This window comes from Paralichthys olivaceus, chromosome 24 (genome assembly GCF_024713975.1).
Source record: "Paralichthys olivaceus isolate ysfri-2021 chromosome 24, ASM2471397v2, whole genome shotgun sequence".
Classification (NCBI taxonomy): domain Eukaryota; kingdom Metazoa; phylum Chordata; class Actinopteri; order Pleuronectiformes; family Paralichthyidae; genus Paralichthys; species Paralichthys olivaceus.
The window spans coordinates 125,221-147,783 of NC_091116.1; the positions used below are offsets into that span (position 1 = coordinate 125,221).

The window sequence follows — 22,563 nt, forward strand, 5'->3', positions numbered from 1 at the left end:
GTCTATGAATATTCAAAAGAGGAAACCACGCCCCCTACACACCCCCGGCGTCAAATAACGGGCACGCGCATTTGCAATTAAGACAATTCAATTAGGAGTACTTTTTAAGTACAAGTACCCAGACCACACTACTACACTAGTACTTCATTACAAGTAAAGCTAGTGCCGATATAGTTTTCACCTCAATTAAAGTATATAAGTATATGAAAAAAAGAATTAAGAATAAAAGTAAGTAGTACTATTTACTACTTATATTATTGTTAATGCATTAAAATCAGAACAATAATTGAATTTGGTTATTGTTTAAGCTCATTTTTACTACTTCTTTATGGTTATTCAATAATAATATCTAATTTTTCATGCTTTTAGGTAATATCTTGATATAAATATTAGCTCGCAGTTGAGTGATGATCATCTGAAATCCATGAGACTGTGGAGACAAAGCAAGTAGGATTACCTAAAAGTTTTACTTAATAACAATAATAATAATAATAATAATAGCACATTTTATTCATATAGCCCTACAACAACATAGAGACACAAGTAAAAGCAAGTAACGTAAAATATAAAACAGAAACAAAAACTGGCACAGCTCAGCTCTGGGGCCTGCAGCATTTATATTATTCAGATGCATAGAGCCAACTTTGTTCGATCACCAGTAACTAAGGATTTAATTTGGGCTTGAGGCTGATAGGCAAGACTAAATGTTGGCCCCTGGCTGCACTGAGCAAACCAGGTCACTGCAGAGGGTGTGGTGGAGGTGAAAAGACGGAGCTCCTTTGTCATAATGGACGGCAGTGATTACCATCATGCATCTGTATGTCTGTTTTGTGTTCCTTTTCAAACGGTTACCTACTGAGCTCCTGTTACTCTGCAAACTTTTATTTCCTTCCTTTTTCTGTTTTCCACTCAATGCACCCCCTGCTTCCACCCCTCCTCTATTATCTGTCTCTTTTCAGGACAGTATACATATTGATAAATATATCAATAATAGGCAAGTGTAAACCACTCATCTTAAAAACATTTTAAAAGCTTTTTAATATAAGGTAGGAAATGAAATGAACAAGATAGGCTTGTTTAAAATAAAAGCACTGTGTGATGCCTTTAATTTGAAACTCAATACTAATATAATGTTATATTGATTTTACCATATCAAACCCCAGTTTTACAAATCTGTATTATTATTTGAGTAAATGCAGTTACCACCAGTGACCACAGATGAAATCAACCACAACTAAAATCTTAAAATCTTATTTTTTTTTATATTTCTTCCCCAGCTGGGAGCAGCAGAATAAGTAATAAACACTTTGACATTTTATCACCTTATAAAGTTTTATGGTTTTAAATCATTTTCATCCAGCAGGCGCAGACTCAGCAGACACAGAGTAACATTAGCAGCATTTAGATTTAATATCGTCGTAGGAAGAATCTGGTTTGTGTTTGTGCCACTTCAGCATGAAATCAACTTTACAGTCAAACTGGGCTGTGATGAATTAACACAAACGGCTGCTGGCAAGGAAGAAGAGGAAGAGGAAGAATCTGTATTATTTTTCATAGTTAATTTTCATATGTAGCTCAATAGCTGTCAACTGCATTAAGTTCATCCAGTTATAACGTATATGAATCTCACAGCTGGAGTTTTTGTCTCCTGCTCATCTGTTGATGCACATCTCCACAGGCAGCTCCCCGATTGGCCGTTGGTGTGACGATGCAGGTGTATGACTCATCCTCTATTCTTAGCCAATGAGGTGACACGGGATGCTGACCTTTCATCGCCTTGGTGACCGCTGTGATGTCACTGCCTCGTCTCCATGCACAGCAGCTGTCATCATGTGAGAGGAGCGGTGGCATCAGAGCGCAGGGATGGAAAACGCACAGTTTATATATTTGTGTGTGTGAGTCAATGATTCCCTCACAACACTGTCACCGTCACACAGCTCCTCTTCATCGTCACATCTTCTGTCTTCATCAACCCCTCTGCTGAAGATTAACAGGCTTATTCACAGCAGCACTCTCTCATGACTGTGAATACAAAATCATACTTTAACATTAATGACTTCTACGTCCAAGCAGTCGGAAACAAGTCTGCACAAAACCTAACAGGGCTCCCATTAAGTTCTAATCTGAAAATGAACCCCCAACAAACCATCACCAAAAGCACATAATTAATTTGTACTTATGACCTGTTCCGTTTAAAAAAAAAAAACTAATACTCATTTGGGATTTGATATTAGGTGAAGCAACTAACTACAGGAGGCAGCAGATGTTCCTACTCACATCCTTTTTTTTATAGATGTTTCTTTGTTCCTACTTTTACTTTATGGCAAATATCCCATATTGTAACGTTTCGATTGCAATATTGTGTTTTATCTTGCCTTGTATCAAACTTTGAAATTGCATTAGTTTAAATCCTGCATTTTAAGGACAGGTCCCACCAGAAACTGTTAAACAGGAGAAAATGACAGAAAGCAAATATATTCAGTTGAAACTGGTGAAAGGATTCTGGACGTAAAAAGTATAAAAATGGAAATTGATGCAAAGAAAAAGCTAAAAAAGACCAAATCTGAAACCTCCTGCACCCATTTCATCCTCTGTGTTTGTGCATTAAGCCCAGACAGGAGCTTGTTGGTGGTTTGTTGGGTGGAGGAATTCATGTATAAAAGTAGTGGACAGGGTGGTGGGATGGAGAGTAGGTAGGTTTCCCATTTTATCTTTACATGTGGCTGGAGATAAAACAGTCTGCACAAACATGTATTCAGACTCGGCAGCTTTTATTCTTCTTCCCTCCTCTGCTCCTCACAAATAAAAAGCCAATGTGTTCCTCCCCTGTTAACGTTTTTTTCTTGTTTCCCCTCTTTCTCTTGTCGAGGGTGGAGTTCAGAAGTTCAGAGTGAGCGATGAGGAGAGGGGGATACACAGGAGGACGACAGAAACCGAGCTGAATAACGCCAGCACTGTGATAAAAGCCAGTCTTGTCCTTTACATGCCGTTACATCATCTACGCACAACAAGTACAAGTTTAACTCTGTTGTTTATCTACAGGTAGGAGAAATCAACATGTGTGAGGATAATGCGGTTGACAGGAATGACAAAAGTATGTGGACACCGTAACATTGGGATCATCTCATTTTAAAAGAATGGGAATCAATCTGCTGCTGCATCCGCTTCTCTGTTGTCCATCCAGCTGCACCAGGGTGTCCACATACATTTGGCCATTTAGTGTATTTGACCCACTATGCAGACTGTGACTGTGCCACCCTCCAGTGGAGGATGAAACACACTACAAATTAGGACACTAACTTCTATACATGTTCAGTAAATATACCAATATTTAACATATTTCTATCTATTTTATTTGTATAATTTTACTCCTTTAACTCATTTTTAATAAAAATGTATCCTTTTTCTTTAGTTTACCTAATTAACCTCTTTCTTTTTTTTAATTGTGCTTTTTGATTTTAAATTTTAATTTTGTCTCTGCAATGTTTTTAGATGCTTTATAAATAAAATGTCTTTGCCTGGCCTAAGAACCTCATTGTATTCATCCTGCTTCTGCCTCTTTTCCAGATGAATGCACTGAAATTGTGCAGCAATATCATAAACTGTATGTTCGACCAGTTTAGCTTAAAGTTTAATATCTTGAACTCATCAGCTTTAAATCGTATGTAGTAGACCCACAATCCCTGAATCCAGAAAGGTCGAAGCTTAAACAAGACAACGACCAAACATCTTTTTGTTTCAGTGCTACAGAGTTGATATCATGAAATCAGCAGTGTTTTATCAAATGTCCCTCTGTGACTGTAGCTGGTGAAGCGTTTGTCTGCTGTGTCACCACTGCATGGTCTTGGATCGCGTCAGTTTCCTGGTCAGAGCGTGGCGAACCGTGAGCATGTAGGAGCGCCGGTCAGGCAGAGGCCGCTGATGATCCAACACCAGCCTGTCGGTCACAAGACACAATATGTCACCAATAATGATCACCACTAACTGCAGATTGCAAGGACACATGAGACATATGAAGAGTCTCCTCTCTGTGGTTATAAAAACTTGCTCTGTTGCATATTTACTTTATTGTTGTTCTTGAAGTTAGTTTTAAAGAAATAAATATATTTAATCAGCTTTGTTCTCACAGGGAACTTAACAATACATGTGCCGTCAGATATAAAATAGACTGTGACTGAATTTAATTAAAACCTCACAAAAAGAAAACAAAATATCTTTCTAACGATTTTGTATTGCTTTCTTTTCCAGCCACTCTCGATTTGTCTTCTCGCTCCTTCATTTCCTTTGTGCTTTTGCAAAGAGTAAATCAATCACATCCTCAAAAGTCTACACAAGGATTGTTTAGAGTGAGAGTGAGAGTGAGAGTGTGTGTGTGTGTGTGTGTGTGTGCGTGTGCCACAAACTGCGTCAAGTTACATCTAACACAGATAAAACACACCTGATGAGTTGAAACACTGCTGCCTCCACAGCTGAAATAGCTTCGGCCACTGACAGCTCCCTGAAACCACAACTACACACACACACACACACACACACACACACACACACACACACACACACACACACACACACACACACACACACACACACACACACACACACACTTGAATTTCTCTGACAAATGACAAATGAAAAGGTTTCGTATTAGTACATACTAATAAGTACAGTAGAATGGAAACTTCACATGCACACAAACCTTAAATCCTTGGCCAGTCTCTGTCCTTCCTCTGCTGTCACCTCCCGTCCTATTTCCAAATCGGCCTTATTTGCTACTAGCAATGTAGGAACGACTGACACAAACACACACACACACACACACACACACACACACACACACACACACACACACACACACACACACACACACACACACACACACACACACACACACACACACACACACACACACACACACACACAGAGAGAAGACAATAAACCGAAATGATGTTGTTATCTCTGTGTCCTGTTAACATGTTACCTACAGGGGACAAGTCCCTCTTAACATGGAAGGTACATGTGAGTGTGTGTGAGTAGATGACAATGGACAGATGTCAAACAGAGGATGAACAGAGACCAGCTGCACTTACACAGTGAACATAGTGAACACACAGTTCCTCTGGAGATCAAACTGCTGGCTCACCACCTCAACAGTGACTCTCTGTACATTCTGTCTCATACGTCTTTTAGACACTGACAGTTAAATATAGTAAAGTTTCTGTGTAGGGATATTAGAAATTAAATGATCTTACAAAATAAGTAAAAAGCCACTTATTAGGTTTTGACTATTGGTATCTCCTTGTGGAATTATTTACAGTGAAAAACTCCACATGTCCCAATGAAATCTGTAATGTCACAGTCAGAGGAGTCTGTTCCTACCCAGGCTCTGTTTGGTTTGGTCGATGAGATTCTTGAGTCGCGGGACCTCCAGGAAACTGAGCCGCTGTGTGATAGAGTAGAGCAGCAGGAAACCATCAGCCCAGCGGATAGATGACTCCAGAGATGCCACAGTGCTCTCCTGGAGAAGATCATGCCTCAGTGAATACGGGAAACTATGACGCATTCAAAGATATTAAAGACCATTGAAAAAGATTTATTGGCATGAATAAAGGAAATGTCCTTATTTGCCAAAGAGAGTTTTGAGTTTTGAAGAGTGTGTGAGTGTGTGTGTGTGTGTGTGTGTGTGTGTGTGTGTGTGTGTGTGTGTGTGTGTGTGTGTGTGTGTGTGTGTGTGTGTGTGTGTGTGTGTGTGTGTGTGTGTATTAATGGCCATGATCCTTTGGCCTTAACTGCTCCCTGGGCTCTGTCATCCAGGAATTCACAGACACACAATTTCAAAACTTACTTTACAAGCTATGTCCAAAATCTCCATGTCCACAGCTTCCTGGTCCACCACCCGACTACATCTGTAGGTCACCTCTGCAGCAAAGTAACAGACACATTATATTCATATTATCTAATCAGTGATCTAAGCAATGTAACGTTTATTGTGATATTGCGGTCTTACCTTTTTTATGGTCGTATTCGCCAATGAAGCGTTTTGTTATGAAACGGACGCACAGCGCTGGAGACAGAAAACAGACTCGGTGACTGGAGCCAAAAACACAGCAGACACTCACAAAGTTATTCTGCAGAATTTACACACACACACACACACACAGACACTTGCATCTGATCTGTGTGTTCATGTTACATTATGTCACTGACGCTTTGAGAAGGATCCTCTTTGTGAAGTTTCCTGACTTGTTTAAACAGATGCACAAACACTCAGTGTTTGTGTGGAAGGCGTCTGGACGGGTTCATGTTTGTTTGACTTGAGCGTCTGGTGTTCGAGGGCTCATTTTCAGACACATTGAAAAAGGTTCTCTAAGCTTCTTCGACTTGTTATTCGAAGCTTTACAGATGACTTTTGCTCTGAGGTTCAGCTGCTTTTGACAATTCACAATCTTTATGTTTTTTATGGGAATATCAGAAACTAAATTCCTCTCATCTCCATTGTGAACTGACCCAAGACTGCACAGACAACTCGGGTGCATACCTCCATCCTCCATACTTTAAATTCTTTTCATCAAGATCCATGGAAATGTCTGTGAGACAGACAGGCTGACTATGTTAAAGAAAGTGAAAAATCCTCATCTTTCCACCAAGCTTCCATCCGTACAGTAGTTTTTAAAATGATCCTGCAACAACAACAACCACACAACATAACCAACATTCTCCTGCATCCTTCACATATTAAGGGTGAAAGCATGTCTGACGTTTCTAGGAAAGATCATCATATATGTGCACAGGAACATGTATGAAATAAATCTGTTGTACAGGTGTCTGATGCAAATAGTCTTGTTTATACACAGAAGTTGATTGAAGGTTATACTGATTTTAATAAAATTACCTAAATGATATTTGACTGATGTTCTTTTAGTTGTTTTTTTCTGTTAGGCTAGAAAAGGATTCTAATATTTCAAGGAAATCATGATTCATGTATGAAAAGCAAAACACAGTGAAGGAATCTCCACCATGAAAGTGGACATGATGGGAGACAGACAGTGGTTTGGCAGTAAAACAGTCAGACGAGGTCACAGAAGTGTTTGGAGACGTTTCCACTTCAGTGCTCAGGAAGACGGGTCAACCTCGACCCCCGTGTAACGTCTCCATATTTAGCAAAAAAACCTCTGCAACCATGAACAACATCTAACCCTAAACTCACCTTTAAATTCCTTTAGTTGGATTTTTGCTGCTCTTATATAATCCAAAGATTTACGCTCGTATGCCCATCCTGTGTGTGTGTGTGTGTGTGTGTGTGTGTGTTGCTGTGTGGAGTTTACCGGTTTTTCCAGTGTTCTGAGCTCCCAGAATGAGGAGTTTAACTGGAACCATTTTACTGCCAGGGCCACTGTTAGTCCACTGCCTCCTGTCCTGTTTGTCCCAGCATGAAAACCCTACGGAGGAGACCAAAATATATCCCAATGTACAAACATAGAAATATATATAGTTAGGTGGATCTATAAGTAAACACTAGAAGTTGCAGCAATACTCACCTTTAGGTGGAAATGAGTTCCAGATATGGAGTGAAATAATGTTGAGAGTCAGACACTGAGCAGACTAAGAGAAGGGATGGGACTGTCTCTTCTCCGTCTCTGTGTGTTTAAGTGTGTGTGCCTCTCTGCTTGTGTTTGCTTTTAAGGGCTCTCTCCCTCTCTTTCTCTCTCTCTCTCTTCTTCAGGGAACAGTATATGACAAGAGCCATTTGTCCATCTCCAGGAGCCAGGTTCCCATTCTGGATCCATTCAAGACACGTGTAGACACACTTTTAAGAGACGTGCCAAAACCCTGAATACTGATTCTGAGATGACGGTAAACTCCCACCTCACTATAACGGTTGGAGAGGCTCCAATAAAATGCTTGGTGAACTGGAGGGATGTTTTTGGAACATGGGTGTGGTGCGGTGTGTTACGCCCAAAAACAAACACAATGAATGTGTCTGGAACTGAAGCTGCAATTACACCCGTGCTGTAATTGCAGCTGTAGCTTTTCAGATAACAGCTGGACAACAAACAGTCGCAGGTCATTTAGAGTCTGAGCTTATTTACTTCACTGCTCCAGCAGCCGTGACTTGATAAGAACTCAGATTCTTTCAAACATCCTGTAAGTCAGCAGGATTGTGCACTAAGCCAGATTTCACCACACGTCAAAGTGCATTTTTTGGCAAATGCTCGTCAGTGTCTTTTAATGCTCACCCTGAAATGCAAATGTTCTTATTTGTCATTGTATTTCGTCATAGCTTCATCTGCTGCTGTGTTTCCTTATTTGCCGTTTTGTATTTTGATTTTCACTTCAGGGCCACTGCAGATTTTGTTCTCTGCAGGTAGTTAATCAAGTAAAAGTTCTCAACCTGTCGAAAATATAAAGGAATTAAGTTACATACGTAATTGCAATGGTGGCAATGATGCCTTTAATCTGATGTTAATGTGTTGTTCAAATTCTACACCTTTTTGTCAAGGTCTGTTCAGTTCCCTGTCTAGATCAGTCTAATATTTTCCCGTGAGGACAAACAGCGACACAAACCACGGATCTGGAGTAAAGACATAAGATTTTATTCATATTTTATACGTTTCTCAGTTTTGTTCAACAAGCTCGTTCTCAGGAGCGAAAACAATTCAACTGTATACAACAAGTAACAACTTTAAATTAAGGAGCAACGCTGAGATTTTTCCAGAGAAGTGTCGGTTGGTTATTTCGTCGATGGAGGGAGAGTTTATTATTGTTTGTTTGTATGTGGGTGTGATTCAGCAAATCGATGGCTCGTCGACAGCAGCGGCTCCTTCTGTGACGGCTTTCACGCATTTTGCCATCGTCTGCGAAGCCCTGCTAATGGAGTCTGACAACAGAAAAGGTGCAGACGTGAGAAGTTTATTTTACATTTCTATATATTTAAAATTTTAACCAAATACACACACACGTACCTGTCATGTAGAAGTCCTTCACTGTCAGCTGAGGAGGCACCAGAGGAGCTGCTATGAGGTCCTGATTCACTGCCTGAGAGAGGAAACAGGTGAATCAAGAGAAGTGAAAAATTGCACGTGTGAATGTGTGTGTGTGTGTGTGTGTGTGTGTACCTGGGCAAGTTCGATTGCTTGTTTAAAGTAGTTCGCTTCCTCTATGTCGTCGTACCGCACCAGATTTGGAGCAACCTCTGCTAGTCTGGCACGGACCTCATCCAAGGAGTCGTAGGGCAGCGCCACTCCAGCCAGCTGCAAACACACAAACGTTTCTGTGGTCAAATTAAATGTTGACGTGCAGTAGGAGCGTTTGTTTTTTCTTTGTGAGAAACATCCTGCTCACATCAGACACAGCTCTGATGATCTTCCAGTCCTCTCGGGCCATTCCAGGGGCTGTGACGGCCACCCGGGTGTGTTGGCTCCTGCCTTCAGTGTTCACATAAGTGGCATTTTTCTCTGTGTACGCTGCACCGGGTAGGATGATGTCTGCCATTGGTGCTCCTACATCGCCATGGTGACCTGGATGGAGAGGTTAAAATATATAAGTGGATATAAGTGGAGTTTGACTTTCCTTTTCATCTGTGTGCATGTGTGTGTGTATACCTTGATAGATAATGAGACTGTCTTTAGGCAGGTCAGCTCTGGTGATGCAGCCGGCATCAGCTCCCAACAGGAACAGGACTTTGGGTGGATTGTTCCTGATGGCGTCCACACCAGCCTTGTAGCCCAGATCCAACGCAGCCACCTGACTGGCCACTCTGGAAACACACACGCATAGTACACACTTAAAGTATGAGCAGGAAGTAACTACTCGTGTATTAAATCTTACAAACTTCACACAAGTTCTACCTGTGCAGGACATTGAGGACTTTCCACCCCTCCTCCACCCCACTGCTGGTCCTTGCATTTTGAGCGATGGTGGAGACGGTGCCCAAAATGGCAGCTCCATCTTCTCGCTGCAGAGCGCTGCTGCCCACCACCACGACTGGACGCTTCGCAGCTGAAAGCACCTGGAGACAAAACAGAAGAGGGAAAAAAACCATCAGTTCATCATCTTACACCAAATTCTCCGAACCGATCAGCCTTCATGTTTGTTTGTGTACGTTACCTGGCAGAAGGGGTGTGTGCCGTCAGCCAGCTCCTTCAGCACCAAAGTGTCCTCCCCCAGGTGGTCGTACGTGTAGCTCAGATCAACGCTGTGACCCACCATGGCAACACGCAGCTCATTATGGAGCCAGCTGACAGAGAAGGAAGATGATGGGACAACGATTACACTCATAAGTTCAAATATCATGAAAACTAATGATGAAATAGTGGAAATAAGTGATAATGAACCATTACATGACATCAATTGTATCATCACATTTTAAATTTGGAGAATAGAATTTTATGACAGAGCCTGATTTAAAAAGTGTTTGAAGTTGCTGGCGAGCTGCATCATGGGTAATGTAGGACCTAGTATTTTTCCTAATTCTATCCTTTGCAGTTCTCCCAACTTAATGGACGCCTCATGTTTCTGTCTTTCTATGTGATGTGTGACTTTACCTCTTGCGAACTCTGGCGTTGAACAGCGGGGCTTCGTAGCGCGGGTTGGTTCCTACGAGTAGCAGCAGATCACAGTCCTCAATGCCGGTGATGCGCGAGTTCAACAGGTAGTTGGAGCGCAGGTCAGTACTGCAGAGAGAGCAAGAAAAAAAAACAGTCAGCTGATAAATATGGTGATACACTGCACATATAAAGAGACTCACAACCTTCATGACCACATAAGCAGACTTACCCTGCCCCCTCCATGGGGAAGATCTCCTCGGTGCAGAGGTTTTCTGAGTCAAATCTATTGAGGAGGTCTTTGAGGGAGACCAGAGCTTCAGCGTCAGCCATCCCTCCCGCGATGGCTGCAACCCCACTGCCCTGCACGCTCTGCAGCTACACACAAACACACACAGACGAGCATTAACGCACATACGATGATACCTCTTTTAACAGACAGAGAGCATTGGTATCACATCTCCCATCACCATAGTACAACTACAGAAAGAGGAATAAACAGACAGGTTGCATAAAGAAGCAGACACACACTTACTGCTCCAGCGACACGAGTGAGAGCATCCTCCCAGGTAGTTGGGGTCAGCTGACCTGAGTCGTCCTTAACCATTGGTTGTGTCAACCTCTGTCTCTTCAGACCGTCATATGAAAACCTGAAAACACAAGTTTCACTCATCAGTCAAGCTACAAAGCAACATGTATGTATATAACTTTTAAATCTGATGCTTTTGAATCAATTTACATGTTATAATAACAGGTTTATATTTTCTGTCTGCGCCTCACCTGGTCTTGTCAGAGATCCATTCTTCATTGACGTCTTCGTTCAGCCTAGGCATCACCCTCATCACCTCACCTCCTCTGGTGCTCACCACGATGTTACTGCCCACAGCATCCAACACGTCGATCGACTCGGTTTTCCTACAAAGACAGCAGAAGATTGAATTTACAAAACAAATATAGCAGTAACTCCATTGGCTTAACTGAAGATTAAAACCCTGTCCTACCTCGTCTCCCAAGGTCGTGCGGTGAATGCATAGGGTTTGGAGGTGAGCGCTCCCACGGGACAGACATCAATAACGTTTCCTGACAACTCTGACATAAACATCTTCTCAACGTACGTCCCGATCTGAAGGTTGTTTCCTCTTCCTGTCGTTCCCAGGTCTTCCACACCAGCGATCTCACTGGCAAAACTTCAAATTAAACAAACAAAAGATATCAGTATATTTCACTAATTTAATTACGATAAAAAACAATAAGATTATCACATTATTCCTGATAGACGAGGTATGGATGTTCATGATTACCGGACACAGCGTGTGCACTGGATGCAGCGGGTCATGATGGTTTTAATGAGTGGCCCGATGTTTTTGTCCTCCACCGCTCTCTTCCCTTCTGAGAAACGACTGCGGTCTGAACCAAACTGCATGGATTGATCCTGGGAACACCGCATGCAGATTGTTTTTAAACTGACTTTTTCAACTAATCTCATTCAACTGAATCTTCAACGTCGATAACCTTGTCCTATAATTACCTGCAGATCACACTCTCCTCCCTGATCACAGATGGGGCAGTCCAGTGGGTGGTTGGCTAGCAGGAACTCCATCACCCCTTCTCTAATGATGCAAACACAAACACTCATGAAGTTCATTCACAGTTGTTTATTACCTAAAGGGACATATTTAAAAGTTTGACAAAAGACTGAATCGTATTTGAACTTGTACCTGGCTTTGCGTGTTTTCTCTGAGTCAGTGAGGATGTTCCAACCCTTCATGACGGGCATGGCACAGGCTGCTACCGGCTGAAGGCACACAACAAAATACACACAAATCAGATATGACACTCAAACACAAACATTAACAGCAGTTTCTATTCCATTGCAACTTCTCTTTCAGTGCTTGTTCAATCTTGTGGCTACTAAAATAATGTGGCTAAAGATGAACGGATAATATCTTTTTACCTTTGGAGCTTTCTCGATCTCCACCAAACACATACGGCAGTTTCCTGCCACTGAGAGGCGCTCATGGTAACAGAACCTGGGGATCTGGATTCCTGCTTTCTCACACGCCTGATAGGGAAAAGAAAGATAATTCAGACAACAACAACAACCATTAGGAAAACTGCACCAATGTGTTGTCTTACAGACAGTAACCAAGTACTTGAATAACTAATTAATGATACTTTAATAAAGAAGGAACTAATTAAAAACAACCAGTAATGCTTGGTAACAACAGGTCTTTCAACTTTTTGAGAAAACTGAAGTAGACACCAAATTATTGCCAGGAAATTATCTGTCTGTATTAGTTTGCAGTAAAATAATCTGATGCCTCTTACCTGGAGGACAGTGGTTCCTGGCTCCACCTCCACTGGTTTCCCATCCACAAACACTTCCACCATGTTGCTGGCAGCACGCACTAATGTACGCACTGAAAATGCAAATAAAACATCAGTTGTTGAAATTCTAGCAATATATTAATACAAATGAACATGTGTAACAATTACTCAGTTCCCACAAAGGTGTCATAGAAATAAATCTGTATATTAAGCAGACCTGCATTTCAGACAAATATATATTTATACACATGTATATATACAATTCTAATTTACAAATGTACACAAGGACCTTGAGCAATTCCAGTGAGGAACCTTGACACATGCACAGATGTAATTACAGACTTGTATAAACACACACACTTCTGATCTTACCGGTGTTGGAGGGAGCCAGACTGCCCTTGGCAGCACCGGCTAGAGCCCGGCCGACAGCCGGCAGTCGCAACATGACGCTGTGAGAGGAAGCAACATGTGAGTTAATATTATTCAGAAATGCCATGTATCAAATGTAATTTAAGAAATCTGCGATCTCACTTGATTTTGGGAGACTTTGAGCAGCAAATGCTCAGTTCAGCAAAGTAAACATTCAAATTTGAACAGTAATCATTTTAAGAAAGAGCAAATCCTAAATAGTTTCTGTTACAGTCGCTGACATTTCTGTACAAAAGTGACCTAAAGGATTCATCAACTATAAAAAGCGTGGGATTAATTGACTGCTTGACTATTTGTTTCAACTCCATCGCAGTACAAATGTTAGTGGCTTGTTAAGCGCTGAGAAAACAAACCTATGACACTGTTTTGATGATGCTGTCATGACACAGAAACCAGAATGGCTTGAGCCTGTCTGCAATTCTTCTTTTACAAGAAATCATTGAATTTAAAGTAGTTCCATAAACTGTGACATGACAAAGTTTAGATACAATCTTTAAAGTCAGCATTTTAAGGCAAAACATTCATCCAACTGCTGAACAACCTCAAAACTTATGTCACAGTCAAACCAACAGGTTTTCATGAAGCATCTTTTATTGCAGGGTTTGTTGTTTTGGAATGAGTCCCAGTGCTAGCGCTGATAACCTAACAAGCTATCAACAACAACGTGTTATTGTCCTACCACCACGGGACGTTTCAGGGACATAAAGCACAGAGGACAGGTGGGTTTTCCACGACATGTTAATATGATGGCACGAGTACAAACTGTTATAAAGCAACGAGGACACGAGAAGGAGCTAAAAGCAGCATGAACCTTGCAGAGAGGACGCAAGCTAGCAGCGTTAGCTCAGAGCGCTAGTCAAGGACACAGTGTTGTAAGAGGGTAACTGCGGGTTAATGGGTCCAACGCGTACTTTTACACTTTATTTGCGGTTAAATAACGTAAAAACTCAAACGCATGTAAGAGAATATTGTCGCTTTTCGGTCTTACCTTTCGCTATTTGGCCTTCTGGACCAGAACAGCGGTGAACTGAGTCTGAACTACCAGTGGTATAACGATGGCAGCTGTTAGCGGAAGTGGCGTTACAGCTCACTTCCGTTTGAGGTTAGACTTTGAATTTCACCATAAAAGTTTTTAAATTAAAATAAAAAGAGACTTTTAATTAACTTATAATAATAATAATTATTGTTATTATTGCTGATGTTATTATTATTATTATTATTATTATTATTAGCGATAGTAGTGGTAGTAGTATTAATATGACACTTTAGTATTAAATATATGGTCATTCAGATATGATGGTGTATTTTTCTTCGTACTTTGTTGGAATGCCTTAAGTTTCTATTCTCGTCCATGTGTCTGTCAGCAATTCAACATTTAATAAAGTTATTATTCAGATAAAAGAAGGTCGTCGTTTATTCAGATTAAAACAAGATCCTGATTTTCACAATAAAACCTTGATGCGTTGACATGACATGATGTTTTGTTTTGAAGTTATTTATTTTTTACTGCACTCTCATACAATCCATTGAGTTGATTGCAGTAATTTGTTAACACAACAAAAATGGGTTTTACGATCACCGGACAGCTTGGCTTTACATCTTCGACTACATTTCCCAGGATGCCCCGGAAGTTCAGCGGAAGTCACTACGTGGTCTCTTTCCCAGATCAGGAAGCGTCAACAAACAAACTAGACCTGGTGCTTTCTCCTGTGAAGGAGTGCAACAAAATAAACTGGTAAATATCCTCAGACATGGAGCGATTTAGTTTTTGATCTGCCTTTTATACTAAATCTGTCTGAAACGAGACTGAACAGGCCGTTTGATCTTATTAAACTAGCTAGCAGCATGCTAACTGTGTCTGCTAGCGTCAAGTAACTTAAATATATAACCTATATCAGTGTTTATAGAGATAAAATACGTAGAATGTGTGTTATAACTGCTCAATGTGTCATTGTTTTATATGTGAACAATCAGTTAGCTTAGCTTGGTCAGTGTGTAGCTTAGCTTTGCAGTAACACGCTGTGTTTATGTGATATCACCATTTGTAATGACTTATCAGTGATAGCACACAAAAGGTTTAATGTGGTGCACATCTAAATATGTGTGTTATTTATTGAAGAGCCACGATGTGTGTGTGTTGTTGTAGACGTGTTGTAACTAATGGTGTTCAATCAGAAAGTCAAAAAAATCAAGCTCCAAGTCCATGATCTGACAGTCTTTAAGTTTTATCTTGTGTACAGTTTTATTCTTGTGTACATTTTGTGTATCTGTTGTTAACCACACAGCTCAACACAGTCAGTTTTAGTCTATTGATCAGGATCAGGATTGTTGGAGCATTTCAACCTGTCTGTCATCTCCCTCACCTTCTTGCACTTGAAATCAAATCTGCAGCACCATGTTGCCGACCACCTCGCCGCACAGCAACGGCGCCCCTGGCTCCAGAGACGCCGCACGCCACACGGCGGGCGCCAAACGCTACAAGTACCTGCGGCGGCTGCTGCATTTCGGACAGATGGACTTTGATTTTGCCATATGGCAGATGCTGTACTTGTTCACGTCGCCACAGAGGGTCTACCGCAACTTCCACTACAGGAAACAGACCAAGGACCAGTGGGCCAGGGACGACCCTGCGTTCCTGGTGCTGCTCAGCATCTGGCTGTGTGGTGAGTGTGTTGATAAAAACACCTTGTAATTATATCTGTTTGTTAGTTTTCACACCAATTTGTCTTCCTCGTCTTAATGCAGCTGGTTTAATCCTGATAACTAAATGCTCCCTGTGTTCGTCTGTAGTGTCAACATTAGGCTTTGGTCTGGTGCTGGACATGGGTGTCCTGGAAACTCTGAAACTTCTGCTGTGGGTGGTTTTTGTCGACTGTATAGGAGTTGGCCTGCTCATATCGACGCTCATGTGGTGGGTCGCAAGTTGGTCTGGTTTACCGTATGAAAATCATCTTCACATTGTCGCTCTCGCTATTTTACAATTGAGCTCTAAGGTGGATTCTGTTCTTCTGTTGTCTTTTCCAGGGTTATCAGCAACAAGTACCTTCTAAAACAACCCAGCAGAAATTTTGACGTCGAGTGGGGCTACGCGTTTGATGTTCACCTCAATGCGTTCTACCCACTGTTAGTCATCCTGCACTTTCTGCAGCTCTTCTTCATCAACCGTGAGTTGAAGATGTGTGATTTTTAGCCCCATTCAGTTCAAGCTGTTAAATGATCTTTAAATGTGCATTTAACATGTTTTAATCATTCCTATAAAATATCCAAGACGAGAATGTCTTAAATTTTCAACTTAATCAGGGGAAAAAAAGAGTTTTTGTTATAAGAGCAAGATAAAAACTAAATCAACACCAGACTTACACAGATTTATTTTATCAGATGTTGTGTCTGTATTTGCAGTTTGTCATTTTGTGTGTTTCAGATGTTGTGGTGATAAACTCAGACTGGTTCCTGGGATACTTTGTCGGAAACACTTTATGGCTCATTGCCATTGGTTATTATCTCTACATCACCTTCTTAGGGTACAATGGTAAGCCCCGTTCACCCCAATCTTTATATTCAGTCCATGGAGGCGATGCTCAAAACTCAACTTTTTGATTGGTTGGAGTTATGATCATATACTATATTAGTTTATGTTTTAGTGTGATTTTATATGTCTTTACACAAAGTATCTTCTGTCTTTAATCCGTCATCGTGTGTCGTCCCTGCAGCTCTTCCCTTCCTGCAGAACACGGTGGTGCTGCTCTACCCCTTCGCTCTGCTCTGCCTCTTCTACGTTCTCTCCGTCTCTTTGGGCTGGAACTTGACTCAGGGCCTCTGCTCATTCTACAAATTCAGAGTCCGGTAGAACCAGTTTGCCCCTCAGACTGGACACGAGACGCCTTCAGGCCGACAAGCCAACAAAATCAGTTTTGATGACATCAAATCTATTTCTAGCCGCTGCCGGCCAACATCTGGTGGAGAGGGACTCTGGAAACTGGGACCTCTAGGTTGAGGGACGCTGACTCACACTTGATTTCCTGTTTGTCTCTCATGATGACCTGAAGCTGAAGAGTGGTGTGTTTGGACTAGTTCCAGAAACAACGGGACAGAAGAGATGGAGCTTTTATCGTTGGTCTTTTTTGTATGATTTGTAAATAGTTCTCTGGCAGGTTGTAATATATACACGGAGCGTTGTTTCTGAAGAGGAGAAATTTGCTTTGTTTCTTTGAGTTTTCATTTAAAAAAAACTAAACAGAACAAAATGAAATCCTGATTATTGAAGAGAGGAAAGGAAAGTGGAGGAATGTGGGATGCAAACTTTTTTTTCCTTTTCTTTTTCTCTTGAAGTGTACATTCCAGAGCACTTTCAATAAAAGGTTTTATTAATTTCAGTGGATGTGGCTTTAATTCCTGGAGAAATAAATCTGAACTTACTGTTTACAATAATTATTGTACTTTAATTCTCATTCATAGCATCATGAATTGTTGTCTTTCTCTGGCCTTCTTTCTTTCTTTTTCTTCCATGTCACTGTTTTGGGTTTCATTTCTATGTCCATCCTTCTTTTACTTCTTCCACTTTCACATTTTATGTCCAATATGTAAATATCAAGAGAAAAATAATGTAAAATAGAAAAATAGAGTGCAATTGTAGTAACACGCTAATGCCTTATAGTGGCACTGTTGTCCCTGCAATGGGTGACGACATAATGTCAACCATGTGCTGGAATAACATCCTGTAATGTTTATGTTTTATAATATATAATACAAGCATTTAATATCAGCCATTAGTGGAAATACCTCATTAGATGTTTAATCTACATATATATGAAGCATCAGTAGTATTTCTTGGCTCTAATGACACAATGCTCTCAGACAGCATATGAAGTTATAGAAGTTAGAAGTTGAATTTCATTTTAGTTCTTTTTCCACCACACAAAATAAGATGTAACCAACAATCCTCACTTTCTTTATTCACAAATTTGTAAAGAAACGTGAAGTTTATGGGCTCTTATTGAATCCTCCTCACTCATGTGTGAGGGTTTTTTTATATTCTGTTCTTACGGCTCAGAATCTGTGTATTTGTTGGTTAGATGCGTTTTCATGATGTAACAAAGAAAACATGAGAAAAGTTGTTGTATTCCTGCCTTCAGCTTGTCACAGCATCTCTCTACTTCAGTGAGTTCATGAACATCTGCCTGAACTTCTCCAGGTCGACGTTCCGCATGATGGTGACCTTGTGTGTCTTCTTCAGCAGCTCCATGTAGTCCAGCACCATCATGCCTCGGGTGTATTTCCCCTCCAGCTCCACTGCCACGGCAACCTGGGCCAGGAAAAGGAGGGAAGGAAGAAAAATGTTTTGAGCTGGACGGAGATTTTAAAAGAAGAAGAAACCGCAGGGGCCGCTCACCTCTTCACTCTCTATTATAAATGTGTCGTCGATGGCTGCAGCCATGGCGTAGGTGTCACAGGAGTTGAACCCTTTTCCTTCGGTGATTTCCTTCTGATATTCGGCCGACTGAGCTTTCTGCAGAAGATATCATGAAATGACTTTTTACTGGTGATGGGAGGGGTCAGAGTTATCAAATGAGGGTTTCACAGCTCCCTGTTCTTACCTTCATTGAGAGGCTGGTGATCTTCTTCATAAACAAGGCCTTCTCTGTGTTTTGGGACAACCAGTGCTCACAGAAAGACTAAGGAAAAGTTATAGGTGGTTAGTTTGAAATTTAAATATAGACTTTACCTGCAAATATACAATATATTTTAAATAGAAGGATAAATACTTCCCAATCCAAGGGGACATTTAATGCATTCACTGGGAAATGGACCCATTTCTCCACCACTGTTCTGAAAAACCTATAAAAACTCCTTCTAACACAAACCGAACCTCCGTAAGACGACTGACAGAAATGTTCACGTTCGCAGCCTCACCCATGGCAGACTGTTCCTGCAGCTGAACTCCCAGGGGGCGATGTAGGTGGGGCAGGTGTAGCGCTCCAACACGATGTGAGCAGCCTCGGGGTCGGCTACAAAGTTGAACTCTCCGCACACTGTGGTGTTACCCCTGGCTACACACACACACACACACATATGTAACAGAAGGGACAAATGCATGTATTTCTGTGTTCATGTTTTAAAATGACTAACATACAGTCTGTGTTTCCCCCCATGATGTAAAGAGCCTTGAGTTTCTTGGGGAGGGAGGGGTCCAGTTGTACTGCAACGGCCAAGTTAGTGAGGGGGGCCGTGGCCACCAGGGTCACCTGTACACAGAGCAATGAAACAGAAAAACACACTTTTTTCTTTTTCTCTGAACGCTTCCTCAGAACAAGACGTATTTCTGGCTCGTGCTTACCGAAAGAGAAACCCCCCCACAAAGGTCAGAGGTCAAAGTCAATACATATCAATCTCGTCCTTGTCTACAGCAGCTTCAGATGTTACATATGAGTAATCCTACCATCAGGAACTGAAACAGGAAAGTCCGAAGGAATTTTACGGTGTGTGTCTCACCTCTCCGGGGTTTTGATTGACAATCTTGACCATGGCAGGCACACCTCTTTTCTTCTGCAGCAGCTCCAGGCCGGGGGCGTCCGGGTCCGGGACATCACCCAGGCCATCCTTCCCGTGGTAATCTCCAGCGTGGCGTCGGTTGGCCAGAAGGGGCCCTGAGCATCCTCTGTACACTGGAATCTGAGTGTGATAGTTGTGTAGGCATGTGTCACCCTCTCACTCAGATATATATAATATATATAATATAATATAACTTACATCCAGTCTTTTGCAGGCTTTCAGGACTCGCAGCGTGTTGTGTAGGACGTTCTCAAGTGGCGTGTTGCCATAGCAGCAGGTGATCCCCAAAATCTCCACATTGGGGTCCGCCAGGGCCACCATGATGGCCTGAGCATCGTCCACCCCTGTGTCTGCATCGATGAGCAGCTTTTTTTTCATGCTACACTCAAACACAAGTAAGAGTCCTGTTGTAAATCTCCTCTGAATTCTGCAAATGTTAGTTGTGACATTCTATTGCATCCTGTCAAACATACACACACACACACAAACACGAATGACTCCTGGAAAACTGTGGTGTCTTCGCAAACATATTCTATAATGAACACTTGCTTATGGCATTCAAACGTTTATCTATAGCAAATGAAGTGTGGATCCTTCAAACATGCACCAAACTGTGTTTTAAAGCAGCACTATGCAACTTTTCAACTTAAAACTGCAGCTTCAAATTTGTTTGATGGTTCACTGACTTGGAATAGAGAGAGAGGTGTGCAACTTTTCAGAACCAGGTTCTGGAAAGTTCAAGAGTAAAGCTGAACTGTATCATTAAAAAGAACCAGGAAGTCAATAAAAAAAAACAGTGTTTGAATTTGAATTTTAAGTGAAATTTAAAATATAAAGAATTCTGAACAGAGTTTGGTCGATTTACAGCAGCAGCTCTTCTGCGTCACTAGGCTGGGGATTATGGGTAAAATCTTCCGTTAAGCTGTGTTTCAGCTTTATGCAGACAACACATTTATAGGCTTGGGTTAGGGATAGGATTACCCTATGTTTTTTCTTTCCATGAAAACCATTTAATTGCTTATAACTAATCACCACATATGGCTGCAGAGGGCGCTGTTGCTCAGCAAAGGTAACACTGCTGCTTTAAAACACTTAAAAAATTGTGAGTCAGAAACGTATATATCATATGAAGTATAAAAAATCAAATCTAAACAATATGAATAAGTACAGGTTGAGCAATTTCCATTTTGATTTAATTTTACAGCTTGTTTAAGTCAAATCTAAATTCATATAAGTTAAAATGACAGATATTCATGTTGTAAATGAGAATAATAAAAGTATTCTACTAAGAAAATGAGTCTCACTTTGTGGATGAGTGATGTCGTCCTGGTGTTTGCTGTGTGATGAGCTGTAGCTGCTGTGTGCTCTTATCTTTGCTGCAGCCTTTTAAAAGCCAAAAGCACAAGGAGTTTCTTATGTAAGAGGAAACACACTCTGGCCAGGGTATGTTTCCACAGAGAGGCAAAATTTGATAAGATTTCAGAGCTGAAATCCTTGTTGTTGGAATTCGTTGTGATGGAAAACAGGCTTTTTACTTCTCCAGAGAAACAAGGTGGAACAAAATATAACATGATGGGAACAATAAGCTGTATGACCTACTCCACTTTCACAAATTCAAAGAAAACCTTTTTTTCAAAAAAATAAAAGCTTCATAATGAAATCCAACAACTTTTAAAAATTGAAATGAAAATAATGAAAATATATTAGGTGTCATGGGGAAAAAGTTTCAACTTAAGACTTTCTATCTGTCGACCAGAGAAGTACAACTTGTGCTGGATACAAAAGCATGGGAACAATGTGTCCTTAAAAAAATTCTTTAAAAGTTTAGAGAGTTTTTTTAAGAACACATTGTTCCCAGATACTTTAGAGTCTAAAGCATCTGTCATGAATAAAAGCCTCATGGTGACTTCTGCTTTTCATGCTTGCATAAAATATTTGTCCCCTGACATTGCTGCATCTTTTCAGGGGTTTTTTCAGTTTGCATTCCAGCTTTGCACAAGAGCAATCATTGCTGTCTATCTGCCCCCTGCCACGAAATTGGGAAATGTTATATTCGTCCTCCATGCTCAGGCTGTCTGAGGAACTGTGTCATATGAAGGATTATATGGCTGCAGCATGTGGTAAACTAATGGATGTGGCTATTAAACATTACATCTAGTGACAAAAATCTCACACAACAACGAATTGTCAACATCCTCAAATATCATATCCGCAAAGCTCTGAGAATTTCTGCCCGCACAATAACAGAGATGCATTGATTTTGTGTCTTCTCCCGTCCCGCAGGAGAAACACGTCATTTTATAGGCTATGAATAGAGAGATTCATGGGGTTGTTTGTTTCGTGTCTTCTGACGCACTGGTCAGGAACAGCGCTCCTTGAGAAGCTGCTTACTTTGACCGGGGAGAGCAGAGCAGGTGTGTCGCCCCAACACAGAGCTTGTGACAGATTTCAGTCCGTTGCAGACTTTTCTCGATCCCGCAATGTTTTTTTTAGCCCGTTCCAGTTCGCAGCAAAGCTCAAACCGCACGCTCTCGCGAGATTTGCGTTGGGTCCCGCGGGAACCCGGTGGGACCCACTGCAGCCCTCTGCTCCCCACCACCAAGTCCCTTCTGCACTGAGGAGAACTCCCAGACTCCTATAAGATTTGAATCTGTGTGCTCAGGGTTCCTGAGCAGTCCTCTTACCACCTGAGCTGTAGTTCTTGTTCTGACATGTA

The 22,563-nt window shown here is 41.3% G+C and overlaps 4 protein-coding genes across 5 annotated transcripts; 1 reads left to right on the plus strand and 3 right to left on the minus strand.

Moving 5' to 3' along the window:
* Positions 1 to 2,754: 2,754 nt before the first annotated feature.
* Positions 2,755 to 7,670, minus strand: LOC109640075 (ras-related and estrogen-regulated growth inhibitor). Its single transcript, XM_069520527.1, has 8 exons — positions 7,536 to 7,670; positions 7,323 to 7,436; positions 6,005 to 6,061; positions 5,843 to 5,916; positions 5,377 to 5,515; positions 4,697 to 4,790; positions 4,439 to 4,510; positions 2,755 to 3,937 (listed from the first exon to the last, which is right to left on the minus strand). The coding sequence occupies exons 2-8, from the start codon at positions 7,372 to 7,374 to the stop codon at positions 3,829 to 3,831; spliced, it is 597 nt and encodes a 198-aa protein (XP_069376628.1). The 5' UTR covers positions 7,375 to 7,436; positions 7,536 to 7,670; the 3' UTR covers positions 2,755 to 3,828.
* Positions 7,671 to 8,570: 900 nt separating this feature from the next.
* LOC109640105 (NADH-ubiquinone oxidoreductase 75 kDa subunit, mitochondrial-like) lies at positions 8,571 to 14,418 on the minus strand. The gene is made up of 19 exons (XM_020103928.2): positions 14,287 to 14,418; positions 13,242 to 13,318; positions 12,870 to 12,961; positions 12,496 to 12,603; positions 12,260 to 12,336; positions 12,070 to 12,151; positions 11,843 to 11,973; positions 11,543 to 11,728; positions 11,322 to 11,456; positions 11,077 to 11,191; positions 10,774 to 10,919; positions 10,542 to 10,670; positions 10,105 to 10,234; positions 9,846 to 10,006; positions 9,600 to 9,754; positions 9,340 to 9,515; positions 9,114 to 9,248; positions 8,961 to 9,033; positions 8,571 to 8,875 (listed from the first exon to the last, which is right to left on the minus strand). Exons 2-19 carry the CDS (start codon positions 13,312 to 13,314, stop codon positions 8,784 to 8,786), a joined length of 2,196 nt encoding a protein of 731 aa, XP_019959487.2. The 5' UTR covers positions 13,315 to 13,318; positions 14,287 to 14,418; the 3' UTR covers positions 8,571 to 8,783.
* Positions 14,419 to 14,898: 480 nt separating this feature from the next.
* unc50 (unc-50 homolog (C. elegans)) lies at positions 14,899 to 17,671 on the plus strand. Its single transcript, XM_020103908.2, has 6 exons — positions 14,899 to 15,033; positions 15,690 to 15,961; positions 16,089 to 16,209; positions 16,323 to 16,462; positions 16,720 to 16,827; positions 17,009 to 17,671. The coding sequence occupies exons 1-6, from the start codon at positions 14,918 to 14,920 to the stop codon at positions 17,143 to 17,145; spliced, it is 894 nt and encodes a 297-aa protein (XP_019959467.2). The 5' UTR covers positions 14,899 to 14,917; the 3' UTR covers positions 17,146 to 17,671.
* Positions 17,672 to 18,230: 559 nt separating this feature from the next.
* Positions 18,231 to 22,389, minus strand: LOC109640093 (inosine-uridine preferring nucleoside hydrolase-like). 2 transcript variants are annotated; one of them, XM_020103906.2, is made up of 9 exons: positions 22,239 to 22,389; positions 21,152 to 21,230; positions 20,046 to 20,226; positions 19,788 to 19,967; positions 19,429 to 19,540; positions 19,209 to 19,345; positions 18,893 to 18,970; positions 18,688 to 18,804; positions 18,231 to 18,600 (listed from the first exon to the last, which is right to left on the minus strand). In XM_020103906.2, exons 3-9 carry the CDS (start codon positions 20,223 to 20,225, stop codon positions 18,448 to 18,450), a joined length of 957 nt encoding a protein of 318 aa, XP_019959465.2. In that variant the 5' UTR covers position 20,226; positions 21,152 to 21,230; positions 22,239 to 22,389; the 3' UTR covers positions 18,231 to 18,447. The 2 variants fall into 2 exon arrangements, with proteins under 2 accessions (XP_019959465.2, XP_019959466.2); XM_020103907.2 differs by lacking the exon at positions 21,152 to 21,230 and having other exon boundaries at positions 22,239 to 22,376.
* Between the last annotated feature and the right edge of the window lie 174 nt (positions 22,390 to 22,563).